This window comes from Eriocheir sinensis, chromosome 49 (assembly GCF_024679095.1).
Source record: "Eriocheir sinensis breed Jianghai 21 chromosome 49, ASM2467909v1, whole genome shotgun sequence".
Lineage (NCBI taxonomy): Eukaryota > Metazoa > Arthropoda > Malacostraca > Decapoda > Varunidae > Eriocheir > Eriocheir sinensis.
The window spans coordinates 9,256,708-9,268,207 of record NC_066557.1 but is presented as its reverse complement, the minus strand read 5'-3'; the positions used below and the strand labels follow the sequence as shown (position 1 = coordinate 9,268,207).

The following is an 11,500-nucleotide window of genomic DNA, read 5'->3' as shown; positions in this document are numbered from 1 at the left end:
ATCATTGTTTGAAATCATTAGTCTCTCTGTTTTTGTGTCATCAGCAAACTTCCTTACGTCAATGGCTATACCACAGTCAAGACCACTGATGCCAGACCACTGATGCACAGAACTTTGTAACTTTTAGCCCACACGGTCGTTACAGTAACTTTTAGCCCACACGGTCATTACAGTAACTTTTAGCCCACACGGTCATTACAGTAACTTTTAGCCCACACGGTCATTACAGTAACTTTTAGCCCACACGGTCATTACAGTAACTTTTAGCCCACACGGTCATTACAGTAACTTTTAGCCCACACGGTCATTACAGTAACTTTTAGCCCACACGGTCATTACAGTAACTTTTAGCCCACACGGTCGTTACAGTAATGATTCAGTCACTCAGACGTGGGAAGGAAAATCAAAACGTTGACATATATTTACACTTTCAGGCTTTTTATTACTTTCATCTCTCGTTACCTAAATAAAGTGGGAATAGGAATAACAAATCCTGTTGGAATTTACTGTCTGTCGGGGTGGCGGGCCTCCACACGCACGACAAATAAATATGTACAGGTCACGTTACGGTGTTGTCATTATACTGACAACAACACGACTCATGAACAACAACAACACCAGCAGCAACACTCATTTCCTCATAGTAGCAGGAGTGGTAGTGGTGGATGAAGCAGTCCTCTTCCTCGGTGCTTCTGCTCCTTTTGTTGTTGTGTTCCTCCTGCTGGTCGTCACGTGCTGCCGTGGTGCTGGTGTTGTCCTCCCGGCGGTGTGTTGGTGCCTAGTGATCCTCCTCATATCCGTCGGGGAGGGCGTTCACGTGGGGGTTGTGGAAGAGTGACTTGTTGCCGTCACCCCAGGGGAACCTCTGTTGGGGAAGGGGGGGCAGTGGTGAGGGGGGACAGTGGGGAGTGATGGGGACAACACAAAAAGTCAGTAATTGCACTACTGTAAAAATGGCATTTGTCTTGTTTCACACCCATTGCACCGCAGAATTTACCACAGCTTGTACTATTCATCTTACTTAACAGCCATATCCTGTAGCAATGGCTGATGAGAGGGCAAAGAAGGGGACACCCCTCCTGAAGAGGAAGTGATGTTGGATCTGTCTAGACTAAAATAAGGGGGGTGTTGGGGGGCTTTGCCCCATTAGGTGATGTTTGATTTAGTTAATTTGTTCAGTTTAATTATTTAATATAAATATTTGTGATGCATCCCAACGTGCCATTGCCAGTGGTGGTCGAGGAGGCCGCTCACCACTGGCGGCAGCAAAGGCTGCCTTCCTCAGGGTCTGGTGAGGTTTGTGTGCTTATTCATCCTCATTTGTGTTGTGAGAACAGAACAGTTTGAGGCTGGTGAGTTTTGATCTTTGACATCAATTTCTTAGTATATTTTCATGGAAATCACTATTCTTTGTGAGGGAAAGAAATTCTGGAAACTAACACATTTCCATGGGAGAATAATTAGCAGATTAATTAAAAATATAAACTAGCCAGAAATGTGCACTTTCGTATACCATTGTGGGACAGTAAAGTTATAGATGTTTGCCAACAAAAATATAAATAATATAAACCGGCCTCTTGCAGACTCCTAACCTTCTTATAATAAATAATATATATATATATATATATATATATATATATATATATATATATATATATATATATATATATATATATATATATATATATATATATATATATATATATATATATTAAAATTAAGTGAAATAAATTAAATAATAAATAAATAAAAAGTAATAAATAACAAAATAAAACACCAATAATCCTTTTTTTTATTTTTTCCCTAGAGCCACCCACGGCCTTCACGTAAAGAAAGAAAAAAACTAACCTTGGTCCTGAGCCTCAGGTGTTCATAGGGGATGAACTCTGGTGGGTGCTCGTGCTCCCCGGTGAAGGCGTTGACCATGCACAGGCCAATGGCGGGGAGGGCCACTAGCAGGGACACCATCTTCCACTGCTTCGCACCCCCTGCAGAGGATGGGAGACAGGGTGAGGCAGAGTGGTGGTGGGGTGAGGGTGGTGAGGGTGACGTGTCCCCAATGTTATTCAAGTGTATAAGGAAAAATCTTTTTACCCTAATGAGTGTGAGTGTGAATGCAAGAAACTATAGATGGTCTGAGTCCCACAGCAAAGTGTGCCAGATGTGTGACAGGGGTGTGGATGAGACCGTGCAGCATGTGGTGGCAGAATGTAAGAAGTATGACAGAGACTGAACGAAGATGATGCAGGTGTTTCTGAGTGAGATGGGACGTGATATGAGTGGGAGGACTGGAAGGGAGTGGATGGTGCTGCTGCTGGGGCTAAGTGGAGAGATGAATGGACGAGTGATTGAGGCAGTGAGAGTTCCTAGAGGGCATGTGGCGTGAAAGATATACCTAGGCAGTGTTATCTTGCCCCGAGTAGTTGAACACTGGGCTGTAGTATTACATGTCAAACCCGAGAAGTTTTGGGTCCCCACAAAGGTCGGTTTAGGGGCCGTATTACAAATCCAATCCAAGAAGTTTTGGGTCCCCACAAAGGTCGGTTTAGGGGCCGTATTACAAATCCAATCCAAGAAGTTTTGGGTCCCCACAAAGGTCGGTTTAGGGGCCGATTACAAGTCCAATCCAAGAAGTTTTGGGTCCCTGCTGAGTTATTCATCCCGAACTCTGTAGGCACCCAAAACTTCTCAGATTGAACTTGTAGTACGGCCCCTAAACCAACCTTTGTAGGGACATGAAACTTCTCGGGTTTGACTTGTAATACGGCCCATTGTCTTTCTGTATGTTTTGTTTACTTTCACAGAAGCTGCCAATAAAAAGACCAGTCTTGAGAGAAATCTCAAGTCACCTGTGACCTAATTGCAAACTGTACCCCAATGTTCTTTAAAATAATAAGATGTCTTTAATGCAATAAACACTGGGGTACAGTTTGCAGTTTGGGACCATTGGGGTAAAAAAAGGTTCCATATTCTCAGGGGTAACATGGGATAAAAAATAAAAATATTGCCCATAAAATACCCACAATGCACTAGGCAGAAATAAAGGGGATTGCTGAAGAGAGTAGCCTAATAATTTTGAGACAATGACTGCTTAGTTCTGGACAAAATATAATGCTTTGTATTACATAGCATTTTATTTCTAGAAATCATTAAATGATTGACTTCACTGCCTGAGGTGCACTCGCCGCCGCCACCCTGCTTCCACCCATTACCACCGGCCTGCGTAGTGGACCACCCCCTCCTCCACCTTGTCCCATCCTGCGCTGAATATTTCTGCCGCCCCACACCGCATGTGGAATAACCTAACCTAACCTAACCTGACGTAACGATACCATTACCGTTGATGAGGTCTCAGGCCCTGCTCCGCCGCTGATGCAGCCTAATGGAAGAGCTTTACCCCCTCGAATCCCTTGACGGGGGGTCTGCCCTAATTACCTAATGAGGGTCCTTTGCCACTTGACTCATTAAACAGGAGGGCTGTGCTGTGCCCCCCACGACCCTCATTCTATTTTGCGGAGGTCATTTTGTTAGTGTACTGCCTTGAGGGACCTAAAGAGAGTCCACATTATATTACCTTCACAAGAGGTGGCTGCCCTCTCGTCAATGTTATCCGAACTAACATTAAAAGGGTCAAATTACCATGCCCGGCTCACCCTAACCTAACCCACGCAGCCGCCCCCACGCCCACGCCCCCAACACCCCGTCAGCTGTGGTTCACCCCGCACCCAAAACACATGACGCAATCCCCCGCCGGCCCGCCCCGCACCATGCCCCGCCGCCCCCACACTGAACCCAGCACCCTAACACCCAGCACCAACCCTCAAGCCAGCCCCTGGACCTTAAACACACACAAATAAACCGGTGAACACAGATAAGATGCTTTCCCTAGCCGTCCCTGCATCACCGGCCCCCACCCTTTCCTCCTCCTGTTTTCCCCCTTTTCCTGCTTCTATCATCGTTAATTCCTGGTTTATTCGCAGGCAGATGCTTAGTTTTACCTTCGTGGGCGTGCGCGGAGCCCCCAGCGGAGGCATAGTTGCGGAGGGCGGTGGAAATGGAGCGGCGGGCGATGGAGGAGAGAGAGGCGGCCATCTTTGCTCTTGGGGATCAGCTGTGCCAAGGTCAGGCGAGTGTCTTTCGTCTTCTTCCTCTTCCTCTTCTTCTTCTTCTTCTTTCCTCTTCCTCTTCTATTGACTTGTATCACTTAGTTGTAGGTCCTATAGCTTCCTCCTTCACTTGATTCTCTTTTTTTTCTTCTTTTCTTCTTTTCCTTCTGTTTCCTCTTCTTTTTCTTCCTCTTCTTTTGACTTGTATCGTTTAGTTGTTGGTCCTCTATATAGCTTCCTCCTTCACTTGATTTCCTTTTTCTTCTCTTCTTTTTCTTCTCTCTCCTCTTCCTCTTCTTATTTCCTCTTCCTCTTCTTTTCCGCTTATTTGTTGGTCCTCTCCCCTGACCCATTTTTCTTCTCTTCTATCTCTTCTCTTTCTTCTCTTCTATCGATCGCTTTTTTTAGGTCCTCCTCCTCCTCCTCCTCCTCCTTTTGATCTTCTCCTTTTTTCTTCTCTCTTCTCTTTATTCTTCTCTCCTCTTCTTTTCTTCACTTCTCTCTATCCTGTCTTCCGTGTTTTGCTTTGCCGTTTTAGTCAAGCGAGATGTTGTGGTGTTCTTTATTTTCATTGTATTTATTAATAAAGGAGGATTTACTATAACTCCGCGTGACCTCAGTGCTCATCTTAGTTGCATTAGTCCTTGAGTCTGTGCTGGGTATTATTGGTAGTAGTAGTAGTAGTAGTAGTAGTAGTAGTAGTAGAGCTTATAACCGGACACATGGGTAACTGAGGAGAAATTTAAATAGCTATATACACAATTAAGACATTAGAATAAGCGAATGTATGGGACTTTTACATAGGCCTTACACTTAACACATTTAAATTCAAAGGTATATTTTGTTCCCGTCTCGCGGCCGGGGCACGCCTGGCAGGATCGACACGCCCATGCCCACCAAAGCCCGTGCCCGCTCCTGCAGTGTTTTAGCGTATTTGTTTTAGAGTTTGTCCGCATTTGTTTTGGTCTCGTCCGCCATTTCCTCAACCTTAATTTTCGCTTCAGTACAAAGGCGAAGTCCCCGCCGCGATTGTTCGAACCTCGCGTAACTTCCGAAGTCGCATTTGTTTATGACCTGAACTTACGATGTCCGTGCAAGCCTGCGATGGCCGTTACGAGACACACTGGAGCCCCGGACACACCTGGTAGCGTGTGAGGCTCGTAAGATCCAGCGAGCTCCTCGGATCCTGTTAAGACAAGCGGCAGCTCTGAACCAGCCACACCGTGCACCAAGGAGACTATAACAATATCGTAGTCTCCTTGGCGCAGAGTGACCTGCGTCTTGAGGTGACCGGCAGCTGACCGGCCGCTGCAGCGCCGACAATTAACTGTAAACAATATATTGCTTGTGAAGGGAAGTGAGGCGTAGACGACTCACGCTGCTTAAAGAAAACCGTAATAATCATTTGCCCATATAAAGCCTTTATTGGAGATAATTAACATTGGTGACTTTATTTGTCTCAAACTTCGAACAGGTTTGCAGACACATCATCCTGTATTTTTAATTGTTGATTAAAATCATTTTTAAAATCACATATAATCATATTCTTCCTAAACGAATGCAATCATAATATTCATGAATATATAAATATATAGATATATATATATATATATATATATATATATATATATATATATATATATATATATATATATATATATATATATATATATATATATATATATATATATATATATATATATATATATATATATATATATATATATATATATATATATATATATATATATATATATATATATATATATATATATATATATATATATATATATATATATATATATATATATATATATATATATATATATATATATATATATATATATATATATATATATATATATATATATATATATATATATATATATATATATATATATATATATATATATATATATATATATATCATCACAATCATGTCACCCAGCACCGGATGGACCCTATGTGGTGGCGCCGTGGTCCGCCTCGCCGTCATCCGGCAATGAGGCGGACAGCTGAGCCGAGGCACTGGTTCGATTCCGGTGCCGGGTAACATTCAGGAAAGAGAGAGAGAGAGAGAGAGAGAGAGAGAGAGAGAGAGAGAGAGAGAGAGAGAGAGAGAAATATTATGTTTGTCAATTTATTTTTATTATCAATTCAAGAGAACGTCTTCTCCCCCCCGTCAGCTGCTGATGAGTAACAAGGGTGAGGGCGCCGTACTGGACGCATCACCAACTGACTCGTCCAGCGCGGGCTGAGTCATTCAGCTGAGCTTTGTACAATAATATAAATGACGAACAAAGAAATGTCAAGGTTATGAGGGAATGTAAGAAGTTAGATTTGAGAAATATAAGCAGTGTGACAACTGCTTATATAGGTGTTAGATAAAAGTTCCGGTTCCGGCCGGTTAATTTATGATAGATCCGACCGGAACCGGAACTTTATAAGAACTGAGGTTTCGGCCGGAAGTAACCGGCCAGAACCAAGTTCCAGTGTACCTCTAATCTGAGTATCTATGTGAATCTGTTGCCATTGCCTAGCTACTAAAGAATTTCATAAACGTAGTCCTGTGTGCCGTCTTCCATCTCTCCTTCGGCTACGTTTTTAAAGAGGAGTTTCTCTGTTCTTCCGCCAGCCGGGCCTTCGGTGTGGCTAAAAACTATTACCGAGGAGCCCACTGCCTCGTCCTGGTTGTTGAGTGCCTCGTTGGTGCGCTCCCTCACCGTCGTTTGTGTGCTGCTGTCTGTGGGGGACAAGGCGTTTCATTAGACACACACACACACACACACACACACACACACAGTTCAGCCCGTGGTATACACACACACTTATAGTTTGCCATCCCAGCAGACTGAGGTTCGGAACTTTCTCAGACCGAAAGGTTTTCCCGTTAATAAGGAGCAGGTACTGTCGGGCCTTGGTACTGTCCCCCTCAAGGAAGGGGACGCGGGTGTGCCAAGGCCCCAGCTTGACCCAGAGACCACAAGTCCGGCGCGTGATCTGGGGTGAACCATCGATACTCAATGGTGTTGGTGGTGGGTCGCGGGCCGTAGCCAAACACCAGCAGGACAAGGAGCAGGAGAGACAACAGGCTTCTCCTACCCATGGCTGTGGACGTCTGTGTCTGTGTGCGTGCGTGTGTATCTTTGTTTTCTTTGGGTGTCTTTTTGCGTCACTCTGAATATCCTGTGTATGCGTATGTATGATTTCCTGCCTTGGTGTTACGGATCTCTCTCTCTCTCTCTCTCTCTCTCTCTCTCTCTCTCTCTCTCTCTCTCTCATTTTGACTCTTTCCCATCAATTTCCCTCAATTTCAACTTTTTTTTACCTTTTTTCCTCTTTCAATTTTCTTCTCCATCAAAATCACTCCATCCCGACCTTCTCTCTCTCTCTCTCTCTCTCTCTCTCTCTCTCTCTCTCTCTCTCTCTCTCTCTCTCTCTCTCTCTCTCTCTCTCTCTCTCTCTCTCTCTCTCAGAGTGACTCTGATACACAAGGGAGGACATAAGAGTAAGAAAGAGCTGAAGAATTATAGGCCGATAGCCCTGGCGAATACGGTGGGAAAGATTTTCTGTGCTGTGTTGAATGAAAGGCTGTGTAAGTGGATTGAAAGAGAGAGAGTGCTGGGTGAGGAGCAAAATGGTTTTCGCACAGACAGGAGGGCAGAGGACAATATGTATGTGGTAAATGAGATGATAGAGAGGAAAAGGAAGAATGGAAGTCCGTTGTATCTTGGGTTTCTTGATATTGAGAAAGCGTATGATAGAGTGAACAGGGAGGTGATGTGCAAGGTACTGGAGAAAGTAGGTTTGAGTGATAAGATAGTGCGAATCATTAGGAGCATGTATGTGGATACAAGAGCCAGGTATAGGTTAGGAGCATTAGAGACAGAGTGGGTGAGGAGTGAAAGAGGTGTTAGGCAGGGCTGCATCCTGTCTCCAACTCTCTTCAGTCTGTACACTGAGGAGTTGGCAGCCAGGATGAGGAGAAAGAATGCAGGAGTAAAAGTGGGAGAAGACAGGGTAAGTGTGCTTCTATATGCAGATGATGTGGTAGTCATGAGTGAGTCAGCGGAGGAACTGCAGGAACTATTAGATGTGGTAAATGAGTATGGAAGAGATTTTGGAGTGAAATATAGTAGTGAGAAAAGTCAGATAATGGTTGTGAATGGGGCAGAAGATGAGAGAAATAGGACCTGGAGGCTAGAGACACAGAGCTAGGGCAAACAGATGCATATAAGTACCTGGGTGTATGGATGAGTCGAGAGGATGTGAAAGGACAAAGAATGAGAAGATTATTCTAGTGAATCAATGGGTGGGCCATCTGGGAAGTGCAGCAAGAATGAGAGCATGTATGATGTGCTGAGAGAGGTGTGGAAGAGTGTAGCAGTGCCAAGTGTGATGTATGGGATGGAGGTGATTACTACATGGAGTGAGTCGGAAATGGATAAATTGGAAGTAGGGCAAAATAGGATCGGTAGGTTAGCTTTGAATGCACCAAGGTATGCAGCAGTGGAAGCATTGAGGGGTGATATGGGGTGGAGTACCTTAGGGAAAGATTTAGGAAGGCTACCCTTAGATACAAAGTCAGACTGGAACGATTGGATGACGCGAGATTGGCACGAAGGTCTACTTGTGGAGTGTGCATGAGAGCAAATGGATTAAAACTGCATGAGAATGGTTGGTGACAGTGGTATGCGAGTCAGGTGGGTGAGCAGAGAGGAAGGGAGGCGTTTCTTTGAATGGAAGGTGACTGACAGAAATAGTGAGGGTCTAGAATGGAATGTGAGAAAGTGGAAGAAAGAGATAGACAGTGCAGTGAAAGGTGACGGTCTGAGGAGGTGGAAGCATGTGATGGAGCGAAAGACTACTTTGGAGTGGTACAGGGAAAAGGAAGCCCCGCAGTGTGTCAGCTGGTATGATGGAAGCCTGGGTGGTGATCTTCTCTTCCAAGCTCGAGCGCAGTGTATGAATGTGAATGCAAGAAACTACAGGTGGTCTGAGTCCCGCAGCAAAGTGTGTCAGATGTGTGACAGGGGTGTGGATGAAACTGTCGTGCATGTGATACTGGTGTGTGGGAGGTACCGGAAAGAAAGGACGGAGATGATGAGGGTGGCACTGAGTGAGGTGGGCTGGGATGTGAATGGGAGGGTTGCAAGGACAGAGAGGGAATGGATGCTGCTGCTGCTGGGACTGAGTGATGAAGCAAATGATAGAATTATAGAAGCCATGAAGAGTTTTCTGGAAAAGATGTGGTGTGCAAGAAATAGGGAATTGGAAGATTTGTAATGGATACTGTTTGTGTTGTTTTATTTTTACAGGGTGTGCCGATACGAAGGCCTGACTCTCCAACGGGTCACCTGTACAGCAAGAGCAAGAGCAAGAACACACCCAACCAACAAGACTCACCCGTACCAGTGGCATTCCTCTTCTTCTTCCTCAAGCACACCCCTATCAGCACCAGCATGGCCCCGATCACCACCACGCTCACCATCACCACGCTCGCCACCACCAATCCGAACGGAGACACGTTGGTACACGGTTTGGAAGATGAGGGGGGCTGTAGAGTCGTCTGGGTGGATGACGAGGGGGGCTGTAGAGTCGTCTGGGTGGATGACGAGGGGGGCTGTAGAATCTGGGTACTACAATTGGGGACGTTTGAGGGACGGCCTTGGCCCAGGTGTATGATGCAACGTTTATCTGACACTTCTCTGGTCCACTTGGATCGGCCACGCGCGGTGACATTAAGCCACCGTAAAGTAAGCTTCCCTGTCGTGGCGGTGCCTAAGTCGGCCCTGCATTCCTTCCAGCAATCCCCAACGCGAAACCCAAGTGTAGGATCTTTTCCCAAGTCCGCCACCATCTGCACTTTCATCCACTTGTCATTCTTGAAACACTTGTCTGCTGTGATGAGATGAGAGAATAGGACAGTCTGCTTGCTTCCATCTATCTCTGCTTCTGCTGTCGCTGTTAGATGGACACTTTGGAAACCACTCGATGGCCGCACGGAGAAGGACGTGACATACACCGCTTCCCCGCTCTCTGAATGCTGTGCAGTAATCTCCTTCTCTCCTTCGTACACCTTTATGGGGTTGGTGGCGGTGCACCTGGCTAGGCTGGGGCGAGGGCCGTAGCCGAACACCAGCAGGACAAGGAGCAGGAGAGACAGCAGGCTTCTCCTACCCATGGCTGCTGACGTGTGTCTGTGTGCGTGTGTCTTTCTACGTATTGGATATCCTGTGGATGAGTATGTATGATTTCCTGCCTTGGTCTTATGTACGGTGGCATATCTCTCTCTCTCTCTCTCTCTCTCTCTCTCTCTCTCTCTCTCTCTCTCTCTCTCTCTCTCTCTCTCTCTCTCTCTCTCTCTCTCTCTCTCTCTCTCTCTCTCTCTCGTATCCTGTGCAAATTAGTCGTAGGCTATTGCGATAAAATAATAAAATCAGACAATACTATTTTTTTTCACTATTTCGTCAAATCATGCCAAATACCGCTCAATAGACTGTAGGCTTATTGGCGGTCATTTTGCAACGGGGACGCTTTATCCTTTTTTTTTTCTTAACAGTAAAGGAAACAGCTCCGGGGCAAAAAAAAAGTGTGAGGAAAAACAGCCCTCTGATCTTTTTGGGAAGGGTGGCGAGCGAGGCGAGCATGGGCAGGTATGGGGATTTTTGTTTACAATAAGGGCTTCTAGGGGCATTTTCAAGCCGATATAGAAAACATTTGGGGGCTACGACCCTCCTAGCCCCAGCGCTGTGCCAAGGTCAGGCGAGTGTCTTTCGTCTTCTTCCTCTTCCTCTTCTTCTTCTTCTTCTTTCCTCTTCCTCTTCTATTGACTTGTATCACTTAGTTGTAGGTCCTATACCTTCCTCCTTCACTTGATTCTCTTTTTTTTCTTCTTTTCTTCTTTTTCTTCTGTTTCCTCTTCTTTTTCTTCCTCTTCTTTTGACTTGTATCGTTTAGTTGTTGGTCCTCTATATAGCTTCCTCCTTCACTTTGTTTCCTTTTTTCTTCTCTTCTTTTTCTTCTCTCTCCTCTTCCTCTTCTTATTTCCTCTTCCTCTTCTTTTCCGCTTATTTGTTGGTCCTCTCCCCTGACCCTTTTTTCTTCTCTTCTATCTCTTCTCTTTCTTCTCTTCTATCGATCGCTTTTATGTAGGTCCTCCTCCTCCTCCTCCTCCTTTTGATCTTCTCCTTTTTTCTTCTCTCTTCTCATTATTCTTCTCTCCTCTTCTTTTCTTCACTTCTCTCTATCCTGTCTTCCGTGTTTTGCTTTGCCGTTTTAGTCAAGCGAGATGTTGTGGTGTTCTTTATTTTCATTGTATTTATTAATAAAGGAGGATTTACTATAACTCCGCGTGACCTCAGTGCTCATCTTAGTTGCATTAGTCCTTGAGT

The 11,500-nt window shown here is 44.9% G+C and overlaps 2 protein-coding genes across 6 annotated transcripts in view; both read right to left on the bottom strand.

Moving 5' to 3' along the window:
* Nucleotides 1-417: 417 nt before the first annotated feature.
* Nucleotides 418-4,166, bottom strand: LOC126981853 (cytochrome c oxidase subunit 6A, mitochondrial-like). Its single transcript, XM_050833446.1, has 3 exons — nt 3,999-4,166; nt 1,849-1,988; nt 418-865 (listed from the first exon to the last, which is right to left on the bottom strand). The coding sequence occupies exons 1-3, from the start codon at nt 4,090-4,092 to the stop codon at nt 779-781; spliced, it is 321 nt and encodes a 106-aa protein (XP_050689403.1). The 5' UTR covers nt 4,093-4,166; the 3' UTR covers nt 418-778.
* Nucleotides 4,167-6,555: 2,389 nt separating this feature from the next.
* LOC126981852 (uncharacterized) overlaps nt 6,556-11,500 on the bottom strand; it is a 9,288-nt gene continuing 4,343 nt past the window's right edge. For 2 of the 5 annotated variants that reach the window (XM_050833445.1, XM_050833440.1), the window contains exon 2: nt 6,556-6,849. In XM_050833445.1, the coding sequence (XP_050689402.1) occupies nt 6,650-6,849 (200 nt within the window). In that variant the 3' untranslated portion in view covers nt 6,556-6,649. Of the gene's footprint in view, nt 6,850-9,512; nt 10,435-11,500 lie in introns of those variants that run through there. The other 3 variants (XM_050833442.1, XM_050833441.1, XM_050833443.1) reach the window with 3 other exon arrangements.

What these genes read in the sequence shown, in the direction of transcription:
- LOC126981853 (XM_050833446.1), bottom strand. Translation starts at nt 4,092, where the DNA reads ATGGCCGCCTCTCTCTCCTCCATCGCCCGCCGCTCCATTTCCACCGCC. An exon ending in CTCCGCGCACGCCCACGAAG is followed by an intron (nt 1,989 to 3,998) that starts GTAAAACTAAGC and finishes CATCCTCTGCAG; the next exon opens with GGGGTGCGAAGCAGTGGAAG. An exon ending in ACCTGAGGCTCAGGACCAAG is followed by an intron (nt 866 to 1,848) that starts GTTAGTTTTTTT and finishes CTTCCCCAACAG; the next exon opens with AGGTTCCCCTGGGGTGACGG.